Source organism: Pleuronectes platessa, chromosome 8, assembly GCF_947347685.1.
Source record: "Pleuronectes platessa chromosome 8, fPlePla1.1, whole genome shotgun sequence".
Taxonomy (NCBI): Eukaryota; Metazoa; Chordata; class Actinopteri; order Pleuronectiformes; family Pleuronectidae; genus Pleuronectes; species Pleuronectes platessa.
In genome coordinates this window covers 7,815,316-7,837,451 of record NC_070633.1, presented here as the reverse complement: position 1 = coordinate 7,837,451, position 22,136 = coordinate 7,815,316, and the positions used below count along the sequence as shown (strand labels likewise).

Sequence of the window (22,136 nt, the reverse complement as noted above, 5' to 3'; positions counted from 1 at the left end):
GAAATAAAAATGTGTTAAAACTTTTCGGCCGTGGCCCAGGCAATTTAACTATTGTTGTTGTTTATTAGTCTCTGTGAAGTTGCAGAAATTGTCCACATACACAATATTAACACAAAACACAGATTGGGTGAGGATTAAAATATGTTGTATAAGGACAATAAAAACTTCCCTTTTCATATTTCCAATGTACAAAGAAGTAAAACACGATTGGACCATGATTTTTGCTTACACGTGACAGTGACAAAAGAGAAGAGCCCAGCAGGAAACTTAAGTTCAACATCAACATCACCTCGTAAACACAAGAGACCATAAGCTGATCGCAAGGATGGCCCCCTTCCTTGGAGCCCTTTCCTAGGAAACTGCTGCCCATCCAAACCAGACATGACAAATATCTAGTGTTTTGATCAATACATTAGCAGAGGCCAACAGAGCAACACAAACAAACACAAAGGGGATAAATGATAAATCTCAATGCAGGTCCACTTTCACAGTCCCACGTGGTTCTTAGATATCGTCACACAGGAGAGACTTTCTGTGTGGGCATAAACACACTAAAGGTAATGACACAATTTTAAAGTACTTTCAACAAAACAATGTAAGAAGGGTCAATGGAAACCAAAACCATTAACCCCTCGAGGGCTGGATTCAAAATCCCACCGAAATCAAAGAGAACATTTTAAATCACAGGCTGATTCAACTTGTGTGAATTTTCATCACAACAACTCATAAGGTTGTTTGGTAGTGTGTACGACCTCTGTGTGCTTTTAGGCAATGCAAACATCGTCTGGACATGCTCCTGATGAGTTAGAAGAAGGTGTCCTGGCGGGTCTCCTCTCAGACTTGGGTCAGGGCATCAGTGAGCGCCTGGACAGTCTGTGGTGGTACTTGGTGGTGTCGGATGCACAGATACATAACGTCCCAGAATTTTTTTAATCGGATTAAGGTCAGGGGAACATGAGGGTCAGTCAAAGGCTGCTAGAGGTCATTTTGTAGGACTCCAGTTCCTTCTCGCGCAAAGGAGCAGATGCCTGTCCTGCTGCTGGGTTGAAGCCCTTCTAAGGCCCTGTCCAGCTCTCCATGTGCTGGTCTCCTGGTGTCTCTTCCATGCTCTTGAGACTTTGCCGGAAGTGACAGTAAAGCTTATTGTGGCTGCAAGTATGGATGTGCCATCCCGGAGGAGCTGGAATACCTGTTTAACCTGGTTGGGCTGCAGGTACTGACTCATGCTACCAGTAGTGACAAGGACACCAGCTGAACACAAGACTAGAGAAGAAATCACCCGGGAAGGATAAGGAGAGAGAGCAGCTGTCTGTGGCCAACACATGTCAAACCATTCCCTGTTTGGGGCTTCTCTTGCTTTGGCCTCCATTGCACCTGTTGTCACCTTTACACCAAAGCATCTGAAATGATTCACAACCACTTGGTCATCCTAAATGGACAGATTGATATCCCTCAAGTTTAACTGACTTGGTGTTATACTGATGATTAAGTGTTCCCTTAATGTTTTAGCAGGGTATATGAATGATTAACACTTTACCAAAGTGGGTTTATCATTAAGTGGCTGCAGTTAAATACCAAAACACTAGAGGAGGCCAGAGAAATACTGTGGTACTTGATGCCATGGAACAGCCTGTCTGTTGAGACAATCGGAAATGTGTGATCATGCGCACGCGTGTGTGGGTATGTTTGCGTGTGCGTGTGTGTGTGAGTGTGAGAGAGAGAGTGTTCTGTTGAGCTATTAACTTTCACTGATAGTTTATCAGACCTCTCCCCGGTACCAGCTTAAGTGTGTGTGTGGAGGCAGTTATGTGTAAAGTGCAGCTATTTCCACCTCATTCTCCTCCTGACCTGATGTCCTGCAGATAGAGGTGTGGTTAAACTATGACCAAAGTGCATTTTACATTAAATAGAAGAACACTTTTCTGCTGCTTCTTCTTATGAAAGCTGTTTCCTCATAGTAAATTGTTATTGTGGTGATAAATTACTAATGATGTAAAGATGGATAAGGATTTATAGAATATTGTGACTTGAAGAGGATGAGAGCTGTGTATTTAATTTATAATGTGTATGTAAAAGATCAAGTAGGTACCAGAGTTGCTGTCTGTGATTATAGGTTATGTACTATATAATTTGACTTTGATTTTAAGTGACATTGTATTCAACTTCATATCTTTTATGTTTTGATTTAATCTCTTTATTTGTCCTCTTTGGGAAGCACTTGGTAACGGACGTTTGGAAAGGTGCTATAATAATAAGTTATTATTATTGTTATTATTATTAAGAGATGAAAATTAGCCATTAATTCTGTGCATATATTTCATGATCTGTTGTTTAACTGTTAAACTGCACCCTACCTGTGCAATTAAACAATATTTCACTTCAAATGTATCAATTTATCATATTCTGATTTATATTTGTTTTTGTCTTTAAAAAAAATTCAAGCTAAACAAGGAGAATTTGTATCTCGATTAATTTGAATATTTATTGAAGTATTAAAGTACAAACAATGTTTGTACTTTAATCTTAGTGAGCTATCTCATTGGCATAATACATTCCTTTGCCCCTAAACCTAATCCTAATTATAACCCTAAAACCAATGCTTAACCTTCGAAAATGTGCTCAGTCTGTAGGGTCTGTATGCTTAAAATGGTCCTCACAAAGATAGAAGTACAAGAACACACACACTGACGCGCATTCACACACACGCACTGGTAGCTTAAGTTTCTGGTTTCGTTTCCAGCATCAGCTGCGCAGAAAGAGGCCGGACAGGCAGGGGGGCCAGGGGGGGTTGCAGAGGGAAGAGGAAGTGAAAATGAAATCCAGCCCAAAGATCCTCTGTGTTTTCTGCAGAACACGTAGTTCACACTTTTTGTGAGTAAGTGTGGTGCAGTCTCTCCCCACACACATTTAGTGGTGAGAAGTGCCACAGCAGCAACTTTTCATAGGTTATAAATCACAAAATTACCAACATGATTATATTAAAAGATGCAAACTATGAAATAAATATTAAAACTGAAAAACTTGAGTCCACTTAACACCCATATGGTCAGCTGAACAATCTCAATGGGATATTTAGACCTTAAGTCCAACTGCTCCTGCACTGGCCATATAATGTAGAGGCTATAAAATCTTACAAGGTCATTTAGTTTGGATTTCATGTTATTTTGAGGGTGACAGTATAACATATGTTCTGGGACTACACATGAAAACTCTTTTTTGCTATGGCTATTATTAGTTTAGTTTAGTTAAGTATAGGATTAGCTTTGTTTGTGACGGACGATAGGTCCATATTAGTTTTAAATGATGTTGTATTATTTTATCTGCTTTCTCTGATTTTAGATTTTGTACAATATAGTTTGCTGCCTCTGATTTGAAATGACATTGTATCAATTTGCTTCTTGGGGTTTTCTTTACTTGTTTTTATTTGTCCTCTGTGTGAAGCACTTTGAAACAGCTGTTTTGAAATCTGCTTTAGAAATAAATGTATAATAATAATAATAATAATAATAATAATAATAATAATAATAATAGTAATAATAATGTAGGGTTACTGCTTGCTAAAGTTAAAATGAAGGTTCTCATTTGACAATTGCTGTGATATATATAGTAAAAACCATGTATAATATCAAAGATAAAACCGAAAGGGATTGTTCACCTAAAATTCATCATTCAGTTACACTGTGTTTTTAGCCAAGATATCCACTGATGTCCTCCTCTGGAGCAGTGTTAACAAGCTGTTGGCCAAGGGTGCGCGGTAGCATAGCTAGTTCTGGTAGCATGCTGCATAGCTGCAGTTACTGCTGAGTATTGCCAAGGTCGTCATGTGCCCCTTGGGCGAGAGCTAAGTAGTGAGTAGATAATGAGTGAATTTTCATTTTTGGGTGAACTATCTCTTTACTTTGGTCAGGGGTTATTTACTTTGGTTTGCTAAGGAAAATAATTATTGTCATTACTGCCAGTTTAGCTACAAAATATTAAAAAAAGATCTAAAAAGATTATCTAAATTATTTTATAATAATAATATATATATATATATATATATATATGCGAAACCTTACTCACTTATTTAAGCTTTGTATTACTATAGTAACATCATGTGCACGCATTGATAACCATATAAATGAAATAATACATAACGAAACGTTTCGGTTTGTTTTCGTAGTCACAGGAAAGAAGAGCGGAGTGATTCCTCACCGCATTTCAGCTTCTCCTTCGAAGCGCGCACGCGGCCGCAGACACTTCCGCGACGGCGCTCGAGAGCAGGAGGGGGATTTCCAGCGCGAGCCCCCGCTTCCCCTCAACGGCCGCTGTTTTGCTTTCGCTCTCCGCTGAGAAACAGAAAAGAGCCGCGGACACACTTTTGTTTCGCACTTTGTGTGTAAGTCCGGGAGAGAAGTTGAGCCGTGTGACTCGGGCTGGTATCGTCGGTGTGTCAGCGGGAGCCCGGAGCTACAGGCCGTCCCCAGCGAACAGGTACCGTCTCATTTCCGCATATTCACGCCGTTCTGTCGCGGACATGACGGCTCCCTCTCGCTCTGCCTGTGCAAGTGAAAGTGCGACTAGTTCTGTTGACTCGGTACTAGAGTTTATTTTCACTTTTGCCTCGGTTGTTGTTTCTTTTTGGGACCAGCACGACAACACGGGGCGGGTTAACTTTGATCCTTCTTTAACGCAAACTAAACGTTTTACTAACATTGACTAACAAGTGGAGGAGACGCAGGGAGAACCAGGATCGTACGCTACAACAACTAGTGCTGTCAGTTTGTGTTGATGTTCCAGCTGTAGCTCTATTCGCCTGCTGGGAACCAAACTACTGTTGTTTGAACTCATTCGCGTGTTTCTGATTCTGCTCTGCAGCTGAGAAATGCGTGTTTTTAACACATTGAGGAAATAAAACGCTTTTCTCCGAGTGGTTGATCGTAAGCAATGTTATTTGTTAGGTCCAAAACTACCATTAGAATGGTACTAAAGTACTACAGTTTTACCCTTAAAAACTGCTTTAAATTTTTTTTAAGTGCAATATACATTTAGAAGCTGTTTGAACTAGTTATAACCCTTAAAGGCCTATTGTAATTTATTTACTTTTCTGAATCCAATTATATGCAATAATACTAATACCTTTGTTTATACAGCACCTTTTCAAAAACAATAATACAACACATCAGAAACAACATGCAACATGTGAACACAGAATAACTTCAAGATATCTATTCCCCAGGTATAGTTTAAATGTTTTTTAAAGATATTAAATGTCTGTCAATATCACTTTGGTTTTAATTAACAACACCAGAATACGATAAATTTAAGAATAAAAAATTAAAATTGTATTTTACTTGACAGGGACAATGCAGTTGATTAACTTAGCTTTTGATTAATTTCAACCTTAAAATGAATACATAGTGTGTTCTGTAATTCCATCATACAAATATAAAATCCAATGTTGGCCAGTAAAGACAGCGTTCTCTAGTCAGACTGGGTGTATCAAGCAACTGGAAGTTTCAACCCTGCCCTTAATAAAAAGGGATGATATTTTGTCACCCTGTTTGACCTGTTAGGGAGCTCAGTCCTCATGTCAGCAGGCACTGCATTGGCCTACTACAAACTTCACCGCCTCAGTGTGGGTGGGGTGGGATGGGTGAAGTTTGTTTTTTCCAACTAGCCTGATGTATTCGTTATCTTCTTTTGGTTCTCGCTCGTCTTTCTTCTAAAGTATTTCATTTAAAATGTTTATCATATACAGATAATATGATAGGAGTGGGCTTAAGGTCTGCAACTACAGACGTGGTTACACAATTTAAGAGCGGTATTTTATGAGCCGAAAATTAAGAAGTGGACCTGAGCAGGATTTCTATCTTTACAACCACAGACGAGAGGCGTTCAACACTTTGCTGAGCTCTATAAGCCTGTTTGTAACCTCAAGTGGTCGCTTCTTCTCACAGTGGAGGACATGTGACTTTAAGTTTTGATATCTGCTCTGTTACCAACCCATTTGTTGTTATTGTAACAATAAACTCTGTGGAACCTTCAAATATGATTTATTAAGTAAATAGTTATTTAAGCCTTACTGTAGTCATCATTCATACATATGCCGCTATTTATTATTGTTGTAAAGCAATTATAATTATACAGTAATCATAAATATATGTTTGTGTGTTCACAGGCCACAATGCCAGTAGAGAGGATGAGGATGCGACCGTGGCTGGAGGAACAAATAAACTCATGTCAGATACCAGGACTGAAATGGGTTAATAAGGTAAATGAGCACTCACGCGAAAACACACACAAACACACACACACACACACACACTAAAAATCCTTGTGTTTACTCTGGATCAAGAGGGTTTGGTGTGGGGGCAATGTGTTTTTTGTTGTTTGGGGGGGGGGGGGGGGTTGCTGTACATGTACATATATATACACAGCGATTCAGTTAAGGATATTTTATTGTATGTAATACCAATTTTGCTTGTATATGAAAGAAATTCTCAGAGAACTTAGGCTGTAAACTTGGTGCATTAATAAAAATATTAAGGTAGGCCAGTCAAAATAACACATTTTGTTGGACAATATATTGTTCAAGAAATGATTGCTATAAATTATATTATTGTCATCATTGTGAAACCATTTTTACCAATGATATAATGATATTATACCATAATCATGCAAGAACACCCTTTCAAAGAGCAATGAAAAAAGATGTTTAAGACTATACAGTCTGGCATTTGAATTACATTACATTTTATTTAGCTGACGCTTTTATCTAAAGCAACTTACAATAAGAGCATTCAACCATGAGGGTACAAACCCAGAACAACAAGAATCAAGAAGGTAACTGTTCTTCAAAAAAAGCAAAACTACAAAATGCTACGAGTAAGTGCCATTTAAGTGCTACTGAATTGTTAGTTTAACATTTGTATTCATGGTATAGTCTGAAGAGATGGGGTTTTAGTTTGCGGTGGGAGATGTGTAAACTTTCTGATGTCCGGATGTCCATGGGGAGCTCGTTTTATCATTTAGGAGCCAGGACAGCAAACAGCGTGATTTTGAAGAGTGTTTAGTGAGGGAGCAATAGAATTAGAATTTAAAATAGTAAAATATCCTGAATAAATAAGAAATAAATGAAATACACCACACAAAACCAGGACAATAAATAAAATGGACTCTGGCTCTTGATTAAATATTAAACATTTGCCTCAGAATATATGTTGCCAGCTTAGTAAACTGGATGGGATGGTTATGATTTAGATGAGATTTTAGCTTTTTGTTGGATTAGGTTAGTATTGAATACTAACCTAATCCAAGTTGGTTTCCCTTTAGGATTGTGTGCGTGTCTGTCTGTCTGCTCGTCTTTGTCACTCTTCACTCAAAACCTGGCGATCACATGAATTTGGTCATTAATCGCTGATGTCGAATTATTAATCCGGTTCGTTCCAGCCACTTCAACAATGTGGGCGTCTCATGTTGTGTGTATTGGGCTTTCTTTTATCTGTTTAAATGTGTGCCCCATAAACTCTGGAGTGAATCAAACCAACACCAAGTCAACTTCAGTACTGTTTCAGGTCTTAGGAACTTAATAATAAGATGAGTTAATAATAACTCTTAGAACTGTTTGTAAAGAACTTAATATCAGCAGGAGTGGGGAGGTAGGACACCCAGAGACTCTGACGCGGTACAAACCAACCGCGGCTTCTTCTCGGATCCTGAATCAGCGGCGCTAATCATTTTACATCAGTGGTCCATAGTTGAAACCCTGTTATCACACTTTTTTGTTGCCACTGTTTTAAACTAATTAGACAAACTCCTTCGTTCACATTAATGTTCTCTCCTTATCGCCGCTTCACTGTCACACTGTCTGTCTGTCTGTGAGTGTGTGTGTGAGTGGGGGCGGGTCAGCCTGGGGTCTCGGTGTGTGAGTTTAAACTCTGCTCTCAGATTGAAAGGGGGAGATGAGAGAAGTGACACATCCCACCAGCTAACTGTTTGGCACACTGGTGCAACCAAGGAATAGTTGTAGTTGCACTTCATACATTTTTGGTCACATGTGCGATTATTAAGCGCTGCAGTAAAGATTTTGGTGTGGCAATCCACCATGCAAACATGTTACCAGCGGAAAAACTGAATCATGACCTCAGCATATGTAAATTTTTTCAGGAAAAGAGAATCTTCCAGATCCCGTGGATGCATGCTGCGCGCCATGGCTGGGACTTGGAGAAAGATGCACCGCTGTTCATGAAATGGGCCGTACACACTGGTAATACAAAGATTTACCTAAAGACTCACTGCTTCTGCTTTTTAGTGGCTTTTATTTTCATGTCCACTGCACCACTTCTGTTTCAAATGACAGAAACGCTCGATTCGCATCCTGTTTGCGAGTAAGAAATCACGTTGTCATGGATTGTCCCATTCAATTCGAACACAGGACTTTCAGGTATTGGGTCTTTGTAAGGAAGCACACAGGGTTTCTGTAAGAACAGGAATTCACACACCTCCTTATCACGTCAGGAGAACAAATATAATACATTGAAACTTAGATAAATTCTTGTCAGAAGGATGTAGAAGAATAGAGAAGATATTAATTCATATTTTTGAATGAAAATTAGCACAATGATGGAATCATTTATTTTAATTCCTCAGCATAAAGTATTTCAAATGAGCACCCATTTAGTTTCATGACCAATGACTGAATTGATCGGGCATTTAAGAAATGAGAAATAATGCTTTTAACTTAATAGTTTAAAACTGGTTCCCATAATGTACCATACATACTGGTATCATGGATTCATATAAAACTGCTTGAAAAGTGGCAATGTCCTCTTCTTGATATTAGCCAACTCTACCAAAAAGACATCTCTGTAATAACCATAATCAGAATAATCCTGTTTGTGTTTTTGCTCAGGTAAATTCCAGCCAGGCATAGACCGTCCGGACCCAAAGACGTGGAAGGCTAATTTCCGCTGTGCCATGAACAGTCTGCCAGACATCGAGGAAGTGAAGGATAAAAGCATCAAGAAGGGAACTAACGCCTTCAGAGTTTATAAGATGCTCTCCTCCACAGAGAGAAGTATGAAGAAAGGTGAGTGCTGCTGCTCTTCTTCAACCTGGTTTGGTTGAAGTTACCATTCTCTCTTAAAATGTACTTACTATTAATTCCATATTGACTGGTTAAACCCATTCAAGACCAGTTGGAAATTTTGGTTTTTAAAACGATCTTTATAATCTATATCTTTCTGTGTGTTTGTCTGTTTAGGAAAGAAGAAGTCCGACAAAGAGGGGAGGCCCAAGGAAAATAAAGAGGTAGATAAACAAATTCCCTCCTCACACATGAAAACAACAACACTTGCAGGATAAGGCAGCTTTTATCTAAATCAGTGTTAATTTCGTTGACGAAAACTATGACGAAAAACATTCGTTAACAAACTTTTTTCTATGACTGAGACGAAGACATAACGAAAACGGATCTTTGAAAATAAAAACTATGACTAAATCTATCTTAACTTTCGTCGACGAGACGAAAATGTTGGTGGTTGATTAAGTCACAATAATTTTTTAGACATCATCGTATCAGGCCATCATGAAGTATCAGGAGCGGGCCAGTGAGTGAGTGTGTCTGTGTGTGTGTGTGTGTCTGTGTGTGTGTGTGCCCCAGATAGCGCACCGGTCCCGAGGCTCCGCCCCCCGCCCCGCTCACTCGCTCAGAGACACAAGATCAGAGCTCGTTTACCTGAAGCAGCCGCTCAGTGACTCACCGGCTGCTTTTAAACTATGGAAACAGTGAAAACACAGAGTTTCTCTGGTCTCAGCTGCTCAGAGATCAGCGCAGCAGCTTCTGGATCAGAGCAGAAGCTGCAGTTGGTTTGTACCGAGCTTCAGTTTCTGTGTCCGCCTCCAGCCTGACCTGCTCTCACTTTTTGTTTTCACATTTAAAACTAAATATATATTTTAAGCTATTAGGCTGCAGCTATATGTTTTTATTTATTTCAAAATAGGGTACTTCTTATTTCATATATTTCCAACAAATATTGTGAGGACCCAAATAGCCCTACAAAGTTCGGTGTTTAATTTATTTCAAAGTAGGCCGACACTTGCCTGTGTATTTTCTTCTCTTCATAAGTGTTCGTGTTTTCCTTTGTTATAACAGGTACAAATAGCAATAAAATGTCAAGAGTTTTCTTTATTTTCGTTCTATAATTTCGTAAATGCAACAAACTATAGTTTAGTATAGTATGACTTTATATTAAACTTTATTATCTTTGTTATCAAATATGTTTTGCGGCTCCAGACAAATTTTATTTGGGGGAAGAGGGGGCAAAATTACTCTTTTGAAAGTAAAGGTTGCAGACCCCTGTTATAGACTTATTTTGGTAGGGATATCTAATGGACAACCTAAGTACTACAAGCTAGACTATTATGCAGTTTTATACACAACACAGGGTCCCTGGGCCTGAGAAGGGAAGATAAGGAGTTTAATGTGGCTACTAAATGTGACTAAAACTAGACTAAAATGTAATTCGTTTTTGTCGACTAAAACTAGACTAAAATGTAATTTGTTTTTCGTCGACTAAAACTCAACTAAAACTAAGAAGGATAAAGATGACTAAATGTGACTAAAACTAATACGCATTTTCGTCAAAAGAATAAGACTAAGACTAAATCAAAAATAGCTACCAAAATTAACACTGATCTAAATGACACAAAACTATATTTATTTGGTCTTTCCACACTTTAAAAGAAACTTTTCAGAACCATTTAATATTCGGATTGTGGTGACCATGAGCAGCAGCATTGCAGAGGAGCAGACGCTTGATAGGGAATACAAACACCACGGAAGAAAAGTTTCTGATTTCACACCCAGTCTTTGCAATTTAACTGTTACTTGCGGGAACTGGTCTGGTGACATTAGGCATCATGGGAATATTTAATTTACCCAGAAATGTTGCTTTTGTATCAAAGCAGATCAAAAGATTTCTGAAAGTCATAGCAGAGGTGGAAGATTGCCTTAGTATCTAACGTGAACAATCATCTCCGGCTCCGGTTCCCACATCACACAGAGTTTTGGCAGAGATTGCTCCTACTCCATCTGCCTCTGTTTCTCTGTAATGCACATGTTTAAGCAATTCAAAGTAAAACCAATAGCTACTAGTTGCATTTGATATAATAAAATGATCAAATTAACAGAGAGTAATAGACAACATATATCAAATTAAAAATATAATCTAAAATCATTGCTTAACTGTACTTATACTGTATTTTACTTTGAAGAACATAATTTTTTACGTAACTAATCAAAAGAACATAAATATTCACGCCATTAAAAAATTGGTGACAGAAATGCTAACTTCCAACCACAGCCTCTCAAGCGGCTCAGAGTATTGAATATCAATAAACGTAATGACGTGGACTTACGATGTACAGAGTAATGAGCATGAATGCTTTGATGATATTCGACTGGTTGGTGTTGTATTGTTGGTCAGTTTAATCTATGAAATGCTCTGGATAACAGCTTGTATCCAGGTCTTACTTGGCACTAAATGTTATTTGTTGTTATTTTTATAGTTTTATAGATATTCATGTCAAAGCTACTGAATTGCCTTATTGGACTTACTCACCATCACAGTTAAAATGTAATGAATGAATAAGATTAACAATACAGAATATATTATAGTTAAATTGACATGTAAACATTGACTGAGCCTCTTTGTTTGTGTAGAAGTTTGAGTAACATGTTTTTATTTAAGTTTTTAAGTGTTGATACAGTTGTTGATGGCAGATTGATGACTATGATATAGAGTGCCCCATTCAGGATGTTTGGGAGGCCAAGGCCCATACTGATATAAGGGTGTAAAAACACTTTTTGGACAATAAATATATTAAAAAAATACATAAAACATTAACGTACATCTGATCTGCATTGTTTATTCTGTATATCATCAATATAAACACAGTTATATCTGTGTAAGTATCCGCCCAGCGATAAATCGGTCAGGCTCTAATTTAATTGACCCTTTTCCACGCACAGTGGTACGTTATGGTACATTTGACCAAATCAGGCTTCCATAATCAACCTTTTACAGTTGTTTTGTTCTTCTCACCCCCAGGTACCTTCTCCGTTTCGAGTAAGAACTCCTCTCCAAGCTCATGCTGGACCTATCGATTATTCCAAACAGGAAGAGGTCAAGCACGAACCCATAGAGTCAACAGTGATGGACAGTGCCTCAGGTACGACACCAGTGTCTTTTTTTTTTTTTACTATGATTACTATAGCCATTTCAAACAGTTCCTATGGAGAATCTCCAGGGAATTGTGTCCGTTTTCTTTTCACACTTGCACAACGCAGCGGAAGGTTCTCTGCTCAGATGCATTAACAACAGCAACATGTAATATGCAGGATTCATGAGAATCCTGCATATTCATGAGAATCTCCCCCCCCCCCCCCTCTCTGTCTGTGTGCTTTTAATGGGGGGGGGGGCAGATGGGGACATTTACCGGAACTGGAAGTGACTGGTACTTCCGGTTGCAGTCATTTAAAGAATAAAGAATAGACTTCTGAATAAGGGCACATATTAATAATCGTTTGAATAATCTTGATTTCGATATTGTCCAAAATAATCGTGATTATGATTTTTTTTCATAATCGAGCAGACCTACCTGGATGTGTTTGTCATGGTGAAAGACAAGACGAAGCAAAACAAATTCTAATTTGCATTGCTCCTTTCAAACACAGGGACACTTCAAAGTGCAATACATCAGAAACCAAAGCTTAATTAGATTAGAATTGCATTTAAAAAGTTTCATTCAATGAAATAAAAATACACACAAAAATACCTGAATTTCAGTTTTTGTGCATTGAAATGTAAGTTGCCACAAAATCAATTAAGGAAAAAAATGCCATTAATTGCACAGGGATCTCTCTGTATATCCACAGCAGACTAGTTACAGTGGTGAATGAACAAAGTCCAAAAACTGGCATGTAGGTTATTGAAGTGAAATGTCTGGTCTTGTCTTGAATAAACATATTGTTTGTTAAATAAATCTTCCACGAAGTATCTACTTGAATCTGTGTCAGACCATTCGTCTGAACTGTGTTCAGCTGTGTAGAAAAAATTATAGAAACTGGAAGAGACCTCTTTTTTCTCTGTTTGACATGAGGCCTTGATGAGCCCCAAGATTGTGGTGCACAGGTTGTGCTCTCAGTCAGATTAGAATACATAAACTTGTCTCAAAATAGATGTTGTGGAAATAAATATCACAACTCTTTGTCTTAAAGCATTGGATAGATTCTCTATGTTATTGTAATTTTATCAGTAGATCATTTACAGTGTCGGTTCAGAGTGTGCATGCATGTTCAGTTTATTATAACACAACCTTTGTTACCATTCTTAGCCATTCACAGCTCAGTGGAAGACCACGTGATCACGAGCGAGCAGCTGCCATTCGTCTGTCAGACAATTGAAGTAACCACTGAGAATGAGGAGCAAACGGTTAGCTCCTCCCACTCGTACCCGCTCCAAATCTCCCCTGTTTCTTCATGCTGCGGTGAGACCACACTGACACACACATACACGAACACAAACCACATTTTATTAACAGAATTGCATAAATAGGTTACACTGTTGTGCTTTTTCTGAGCCACCGTTTTGACCACAGCAGCATCAAGTACACATATTTATGTTAATAGTATAATGTTTCTACATTAAGCTTCAGTTGACTGTCAAGCTCAATGCACTTGATGTGGGCAAGTGGTTTTATTTAAAAAAAAATAGCAAAAAAGTGGTTCAGCTGGTGACCAAATAGTCTGACGTCATTGCATCACCTGTTATTACAAAATCCAACTAAAGTAAACTGGCCTCTTAATCACTGTTACAAGATCTTATCTGAAATGCAGAAAATTGTGGGCAAACGTAACCACTGTTAACAGCATTTATTGTGGCAGATAAGTGTTGTAATCAGACTCTTAGAAGCTGCGTTTGAACTGAAAAGTTGGAACAGCAGAATGCACTCTGCCATATTGAAATAAAAGAGTAATGCTTTTACTAATTTATCTTTGGAATAATTACACTGGTGACTAAAAAAATTCTATATTGTTTGACATTTTGAAAATAAGATTTTTCCTCTCATATAAACCCCAAAACATAAAGCCTAAAAGTGTTAATAGTGATATTAGTTTGTCTTCCAAATCTTTTATTCATTAGTTTATCTCACATCTCAGTGTATCCAAATTTTTCACTAACCACTCATTCAGACTAAGGTTTCTTTTATATTTTCCATCCCTCCTTCCGCTCTGTACATTTTTTTTATCTCTTACCTAATCGTTGTTGTTGTCTTCTCTCTTCTTCTCTTCTGTTTATTTGTCAAGCAGGTTTATTTAACTGATTTTAACATTAATTATACATTTAGTGTGCAGGCATTTTTGTTTAGACAGTAGAAAAGTGCAATGCTAGGTGCCAGCCACGTTAATATGGTTTCCCAATTTAAGTCAAGAATTGCTGGAATTCCTCCTCTTTCTCTTGCCCTCTTTGTCTCTGATATATTTCCTGATTACTGTTTAATTACTACAACTCAGTATGTGTGTTCATTTCTGCAGGTAGTGACACAGACAGTGACACAGAAGATACCAAAGAGGTGAGTCTCCCGTCATACACAATCAAATACACAAAGGAGAGAGTGATGATAAAATTATTACCTGCTCTGATCTTTAGATAAACAGGTTTTCACCTGTTTCAACCTGACTGTAAAACAGGATGTGTCTGTCTGTCTGTGTGAATGTCTGTCTGTGTGTATGTCTGTGTGTGTGTCTGTGTGTGTGTGTTTGACAAGTGTGTGGCAAGTGCAAGTGTTCATTTTCTTCCTGTAACGTTGCGAGGCTGACAAAAGGGAGGACCTTGTCAGGAACTGCGACTGTCAAATATTAACAAACTGATCTAAGGTTGATCCTTTGTAGTACATTGTACCCACAGGGAACACACGCCTGTAAATATCTACACACACAACAATACTGCTACTTATCAGTGGTAATAGGTTTTGGTGTTTAATTTTTCAGTGTAATCCAGCACAATATTAAATAATAATTTAATCTTATCTTGATCAAAAAATACAAAGGTGTCAAATGTTACCCTAAGGTTCTTTGCCACAAACTCAACATTTGTACTAGGTAAACCAATGGAAGATTGTAACTGTACATTTTGATTCTCTGGGCCACATATCAATTTTTTAAATCGAATGAAGTTTTCTGCCGTTTAGTCCTTGACAGATGATTAAACACCCAAGTGTATTTAGATTGTGTAGATTATGTGGTTTAAACTAGATATAATTGTGTATCATGTGTGTATCGGTGAAATGAAATGTCTTGCTGAATGATAATTCACACAATTTCAATGTGTCTCACGCCCAGCTTTTGTGTTGAGTATTATAAGGAGTTTTATGTTCTCTCCTATTTTTAAAAGGGTATCAGTGCAGTCTGGAGGCGGGACTACAGCACATCAGTCGTCAGAGTTCCCACATGTTCTCTTCCCAGCATGGCCACTTTTGTCAGCGCCAACAAGCCGAACTTCAGGGTCACCAGCATGCGGGACCCAGACCCACTCATCAGCTACCACACAGACGGCTGGACGTCGGCCTACAGCCAAAACTCTCTCGCGTCTCCGGGGACCAGCCACACCCATGAGATGCGCGCAAGTGTCATAATGAAAACCTCCGACGCTACCTCTTCCTGACCCCAGCAGGGGGGTATCCTAGCTGTTGTCAGAGCATAGGAATGACAGAGAATGTTGTTTTTCTTCATCAGGGCCACGTGGTGCCTCAAAGGCCAAACTACCAAATCTGTGATTTTGATTGTAGCTTCTGTGTGGGACATTAGTTCCCTGAGTTTTCCTTTTGATTGGAAAAATTGCTGACTAGTTTTAATGATATTCTCCGGGGCTTGACTTGCCCACTAATTGGGGAACACTGAAGTCTTTTAAACTGTCTGCATCTGTATGGCTGCGACAGTTTGGGTAAATTTCATCAAGTTCCCATGTCTGCAAGGATTTGTGAACAAACCGTGTCCAGGTTAAACGTATGAACACGTGGAATGTACACGCCGGCAATCGTGAATATGTGGGATGTGTGTTCACATTTGTTCTGGAATATATTTAGTCTTGATCATCCATGTGTCACAGGAAGATAATTTACCCTGCTGCTTGTTGTCAACGCTTTAGGACACCATGGTTAGTGAAGAGAAGATTTAGCACTTTTACATAATTTCTTAAGATGGATTTTATGTGTAAAATATATATTTTGTAGATGCATAGTCTAGCTGTGACTAGGTTTTCATATTAATCAACAGTTTTATTTTTTTAAGCTGTTAACAGCATCCAGTCAATCCAAACATTCAGTTCCTATGTCAAATAGTCCCTAGTGGTTCATCACAGGTGGATGTTATTTTATTTAAAACTTATTTTGAGTATGAAACCTAATCGTAATTTAAAATTACTTGCCGGTTAAGTATTACAACCCGTTACAAAACAAAATGTTTTGAAGAAACTGTTTAGTTTCCCAATCTCAATGTCTATGTGTGAACAACAACCTCTTTTATGTCTTAATTTTTTATTGCACCATAAATGGGAAGAGAACCATTTACTTACTATTTCAAAAGAGTTGAACCTTGAGCAGGAAACATTGTCTAAAATGATTTACTGTGACACATGGATGGAACAAAGATTACGTAAGCCTAGAAGCAAACTGTTGATAACAGAGGAACCAAAAAAACAAATGTTATGAGGAAGTTAAAGTCTCTGTCGGCAAACCAGCTCCACTAGCAGCAAGTCACAAGAAGAATCAGAGGCACGTTGTTGACAATCATGACAATCATTGATATGCCCCGAATTGCCCCGTGTGTGTGTGTGTGTGTGTGTGTGTGTGTGTGTGTGTGTGTGTGTGTGTGTGTGTGTGTGTGTGTGTGTGTGTGTGTGTGTGTGTGTGTGTGTGTGTGTGTGTGTGTGTGTGTGTGTGTGTGTGTGTGTGTGTGTGTGTGTGTGTGTGTGTGTGTGTGAACTTGTAAGTCTGGAAACCTCAGGTAAACGTGCACGCCTACACAGAGAGATGAACTGACAAGATAAACGACAGACATGCTGACAGACGGACTAACAAGACTGTGAACAATGGCCTTCTTCAACTCTCCCCTGCCTCCTGGTGTTAATAATGTACATAGCTCATATGTATGTATGCCTGCAAACTGCTTCTGCACCTTATGGACAGCACTTGTGTGTGTGTGTTTGGGAGATGGTATTGAAGGTGTGTGGATGGATACAAATGATTTATGCTTTAGTCTGCTAACAGCCTAAACCTCAGTCGATTCTGATGCTCAGTTGTCGCAGTGCAAGCATTATGTTAAGCACAAATTTTCACAATCTGTAAATCTCAACACAAAGAAAGACATTATATTGAAGTGTATGCACAGAATGATAAACGTGAGCATCAAAGGAAGATCTTCTTTCCTTTGATTGTGTCTCATGCCTGTAAAGATGCAAGCTCGGTGGTCTCAGTATTATTTGGCAAAATATAATAAACTAAGAAGAAGTAGGTTATGAAATGTTCTTATTCCATCTTCTGGGAGTCATGTCTCCCTGTGTTCTGAACTAGACTGAGTGAATCAGAAAGCTACTGGTGTGTTAGCAGCTAGCAGGCTAAAGCGCATACTTCATTCCCAGGCTGCTTTCAGCCAAGCTCTAGCTCTTGAGGATAGACAGGATGCTGCCATGTTTGTGAACCAAACCCCTGTAGATTTTGACACTGGACGCACATTATCATCATGGTGAGATTATTTAAGGTTCTCATTCAATCTAAGGCGTATGGGTTTACTTGACATGTGGAATAGATGTCGCTTTTTCCAATCGTTCTTCAACGTGTGTTTTTTTAACATGAATCACATTGAAAGATAATGTACACTTCATTTAGAAATGCTCCTCAATCTTCTTCAGTGATTTGTGTTCCTCTGCTCACAGCCTCCTTGAGTGCTGTATTTTTACAACCATGTCATTATGACCAAATCAGATGCTTTTCTTTAACTATGTTTATTTGGAAACCAATATTTTGATTAAGACAATAGTCCAAGGACGACACTGTCATGTAAACAGCATTCTATGATTACCTTAACCTGAATAATAATAATAATATTATTAATAAACAATTAACAGTTAAACACACAGGAATATGAATGGGGTATTCTGTTGGCAAATTGTGTAAACATCATAAATATCTTATTCAGATTAAGGTAGATTTATTGGTCTCCATGTAAACCTAGTTGGTAAAACAGCCAAAATTGTTGTTTCATTGCATGCAAATGGTATAGTTCATATTTGGCCTTTGCACCAGCACAAATGTGTTAAATTAAATTAAAATTGTAGTGATTTCAAAATTGAAGCATGAGCTGACTTGAAATCGATGTGTTCTAATTAATGTTGGCGTTTTTGATTATTGAATGTTCAGATCCTTCTGCCTTCACAAGCCTGACCATGAATACTTTTGAAAGAAGTTTTCATGTAACAACTGAAGTGCACTTAAACCTGGAGCCTATTTCTGTTTCTCTCTATGCTAAAGGGACGTCATTGCAGCCAAAAGTTAGCAGGGAAAAGTGGGTGGTGATACTGTTATTTGTCATGAAGTTGTCTGATCTTTCTTACCTGCCTCCACTTTATGAGCTTGCTTACTTTTACTTTTAAAACTGAGGTGTGTCTCACTGTCGGCACTTTAAACATATAATAAAAAACAATATTGCCATTCAACTCCCAAGGTTAAGCAACACAGGTAACTGCCCAGCTAATAGAAACTGGACCCACAATGTGTCATCACTGTTTATTCTGCAAACATTATGAAAACTACATGTGGATCAACATGTAAATCTGAATAAAGACCGTTTTTTGTATTTATTCAGAGGAGTTTGATGTGTTTTATGCATTGTGGAAAGATTGTAGATGGTGGCTAGTGGTTTATCTTGTGCACTCATAAAGTTCAGAGTCCAGGTTTATGGGATGTGGAAGACTGGGAGAGCTGGCCTATCTGTTAGTGTTGAGATAAAAATTTCCAGTAAAAACAAAGTCCTCCACGTTGAGGTCATGTTGTCTGTGTGTTGTGGAAAAAACACATCATTGCCATGAGATAGTTCAAATTAGTCCATGTAACATCTGCACAAAAATATCAAGCGGTATATGTGCTAAGTGGAAAATACCTCCTGCGTGTGTGAGATCTTTTTGTCAGAGCAGCAGATGTTCCCTCGTTGCAGACGCAGACAAGCACACACTCATACTCACACGTACAGCTCTTTCAGTTCAACCAGAGCACCAACTGCTGTTTCGGTTTCAGTTGCTGTTTTCGGTTCTCTCTTTACTTCCTGTCTCAGAGGCCTCGCTGGATGGCTGGCCGGTTGCCTTGACGACTGCTAACCGCATGCCATTTGTCATCATAAACACTCCGTCCCTAGTGTGGGGTGTCTTCCATTTTGCTCTATTTCACAAGATCCTTTGTATCCACGTCTTCACTACACTTCTCTTGTTTTGGTTTAATGACCACAAGCAGTCACGACAGTCATCTCAAATAGTCTCTACTCAGGCTTCTCTAACAGCTCTTCAGATACGAAAAGAAACAAAAATCATTCTGTTCATGATTCAATTGTAAATCCTCCCTTGCTGCTAATTCACCTTAATAAAACAGAAATCAGCTAAATTGAATCATCTGGTGTCACTGAAAAGAACAACAGTTTTCCCAGAAGAGGTTCATTTATTTTCTTAATTAGAGTCTATGTTTACAAAGCATGTTGATTCCTCATTTCTAGATTATTTACGAGTAACAATAAGGGCAACTATTCAGAAAACAATGTGATTAACTTGGATCCTCCTGCAACTTCTGCAGTAATTGCTCACTTTTACCATCTAGTGTTCACAAACCGAATTACAGCTTAATTTCTCTGGTTAACGCAGGTCAGAAAGGCTGTCAACATCATGTATCTTTTTCTGTTCAAATATTGATACAGGTTGCTTATTTTAAGGAATATTCTGTGACAGTGAATTAACATCAGCTCACTGATTGGTCTGGTTTCCAGGCTCCGAGACCTGATCACGGAAGTTGATATAAAACCTGACTGGTGCACATTCACAAACAATTTTTAAGTAAATTAGCTGAAACCATTTAGCGCAAATTTACACTGGAGCTTTCAGGAATCTCTGGGTTTATGCCAGGTTACCTGGTTTGACCACCAGGTAAAGTGGATTGGGATTGTGAGTATGCAGAGCCGTTGAATTATTCAATCCTGTGATATTTGGATTTGTCTCAAACTGTGGCGTCGTGGCGAAGACAGGAGGGAAGTTAAGTTGTTTAAATGTAAACATTGTTCCTCGTCATGTCTGTTAGATGTTTTGTGCTTCACATTTTTCCTATTAACATGACATTTTCATTTACTTCTTTATGAAGTTATTTTTGGGGCAAGGTGGGTTTCAGAGTAGGTACCATCTCTTCAAGCCTCACAGTGTTGACATGTTATATCATAGAAGCTGATGGCTTTAGATATTTCTAATGATCTATTGTAAATAAAAAGATCTTGAATGACACAACCAAGACATTTTTTAGATATAAAAGCATTGGCCAGTTTATGTTTATAGATTTTTGAAGCCCCCACTTACTGGATTATCAGGTCCTGAGCAAAGAACTTTATATCTTTCAACGAATATTTGAAGGTCTAAACATGCTTACAGACTTATATAACTTTGCTCACACATCTGGTCTATCACAACATGATCAATTTGATGGATTTAGGCAAAATGTCTTGATTGACTCCCGTAACAGCTTTGTATATACCACTACCTTCCAGCAGAGGACAGTGTTCCTCTGTGTGTGTGTGTGTGTGTGTGTGTGTGTGTGTGTGTGTGTGTGTGTGTGTGTGTGTGTGTGTGTGTGTGTGTGTGTGTGTGTGTGTGTGTGCGTGCGCGCGTGCGCGCGCGCGTGCACTGTTTGAATAATACAGTGTTTGGATGTTTACCTCAAACCCACACATCAGTTCTCTCTGACTCTTTTGTATGAGGGGCCGTGAGGGACATTATTCAGAATATCCTCTCACACACACATCTGAAAAGCTCTCACACACACATATGAAAAGCTCTCATACACACATATGAAAAGCTCTCATACACACATATGAAAATTTCCGTTGAAACGGAAGGTGGTTCAGTTGAAACGGAAGGTATTTCAGTTGAAACGGAAGGTGATCAAGGATAGTTATGTGAGGAGGGGGGGGCTTGTGAGCGCCGCGTAGCAGTGTTTCGGTTGCGGTGAGGAAGGACACACGGTCCGAAGCGGAGTGACCCGGCTCTGCCCGGTCCTGACGAGCGCTGGGGCGGGTCCCCTGCTGCTCCTCCGGTACCGGAGCGACGGGGACCCGCTGCCCGGCCGGCCCCCACGCGGTGCTGGCCGGTCGCGTCGCTCCGGTGCCGGAGGACCAGCCGGAGGACCAGCGGGGCCCCAGCACTCGTAGCTTTATCAGGACCGGGCGGAGCAGGGTCACTCCGCCTCGGACAGGCTCTCACCGTGTGTCCCTCCTCTCCGCACTCGAAACACTGCTCCGCCGCACCCACAAGCATTTCAGTTGACCACGCCGCGGTGCCGGCCGGCCCCTCCGGGGAGGCCGGTAAGCTCCACAGGCTTCACCGTCAACATCTCCGCCGAGCAGGCACGTGCACAGACATTTTGGGGGGCAGCGGCTCAAACCCCCCAAAAAGGGCACCCATCGCCCAAAATTATTTATGAAATTAAAAATAATAATAAATAAAAAACACAGGATATTTTCAACTGATATATTTATTTTTGTTAACAAACTAACTCAAATTATCAAATTGAATGAATAACAGGCAAAAACAGACAAAACAAGGCCATACTGAATAACCAAATAATATGTTAGGGTTAGAGTTCGTGATGTGCTTTGGGGGCTTGTGAGTGCCGCGGAGCATGTCGGGTTGACATTCTCACAAGAACTCAAATAAATGCCCCATCAGATATCAGAACACATTTAGGGGGAATTGATGACAGAGAGAATCATTTTTATTCTTAAATATTAATGAATGAAGAAAAAAATGGGCTCCAGCAGAAGGGCACTTTTCTCATCCAGGGCAATAGGGCCA

At 39.1% G+C, this 22,136-nt stretch overlaps 1 protein-coding gene across 2 annotated transcripts; it reads left to right on the top strand.

The window, feature by feature from the left end:
• Positions 1-4,231: 4,231 nt before the first annotated feature.
• On the top strand, positions 4,232-18,899 carry irf2b (interferon regulatory factor 2b). 2 transcript variants are annotated; one of them, XM_053428240.1, is made up of 9 exons: positions 4,232-4,473; positions 6,161-6,253; positions 8,149-8,248; positions 8,894-9,070; positions 9,245-9,291; positions 12,093-12,213; positions 13,378-13,530; positions 14,579-14,616; positions 15,438-18,899. In XM_053428240.1, the coding sequence occupies exons 2-9, from the start codon at positions 6,167-6,169 to the stop codon at positions 15,705-15,707; spliced, it is 993 nt and encodes a 330-aa protein (XP_053284215.1). In that variant the 5' UTR covers positions 4,232-4,473; positions 6,161-6,166; the 3' UTR covers positions 15,708-18,899. The 2 variants fall into 2 exon arrangements, with proteins under 2 accessions (XP_053284215.1, XP_053284216.1); XM_053428241.1 differs by lacking the exons at positions 12,093-12,213; positions 13,378-13,530; positions 14,579-14,616; positions 15,438-18,899 and adding an exon at positions 9,644-11,888.
• Positions 18,900-22,136: the final 3,237 nt, after the last annotated feature.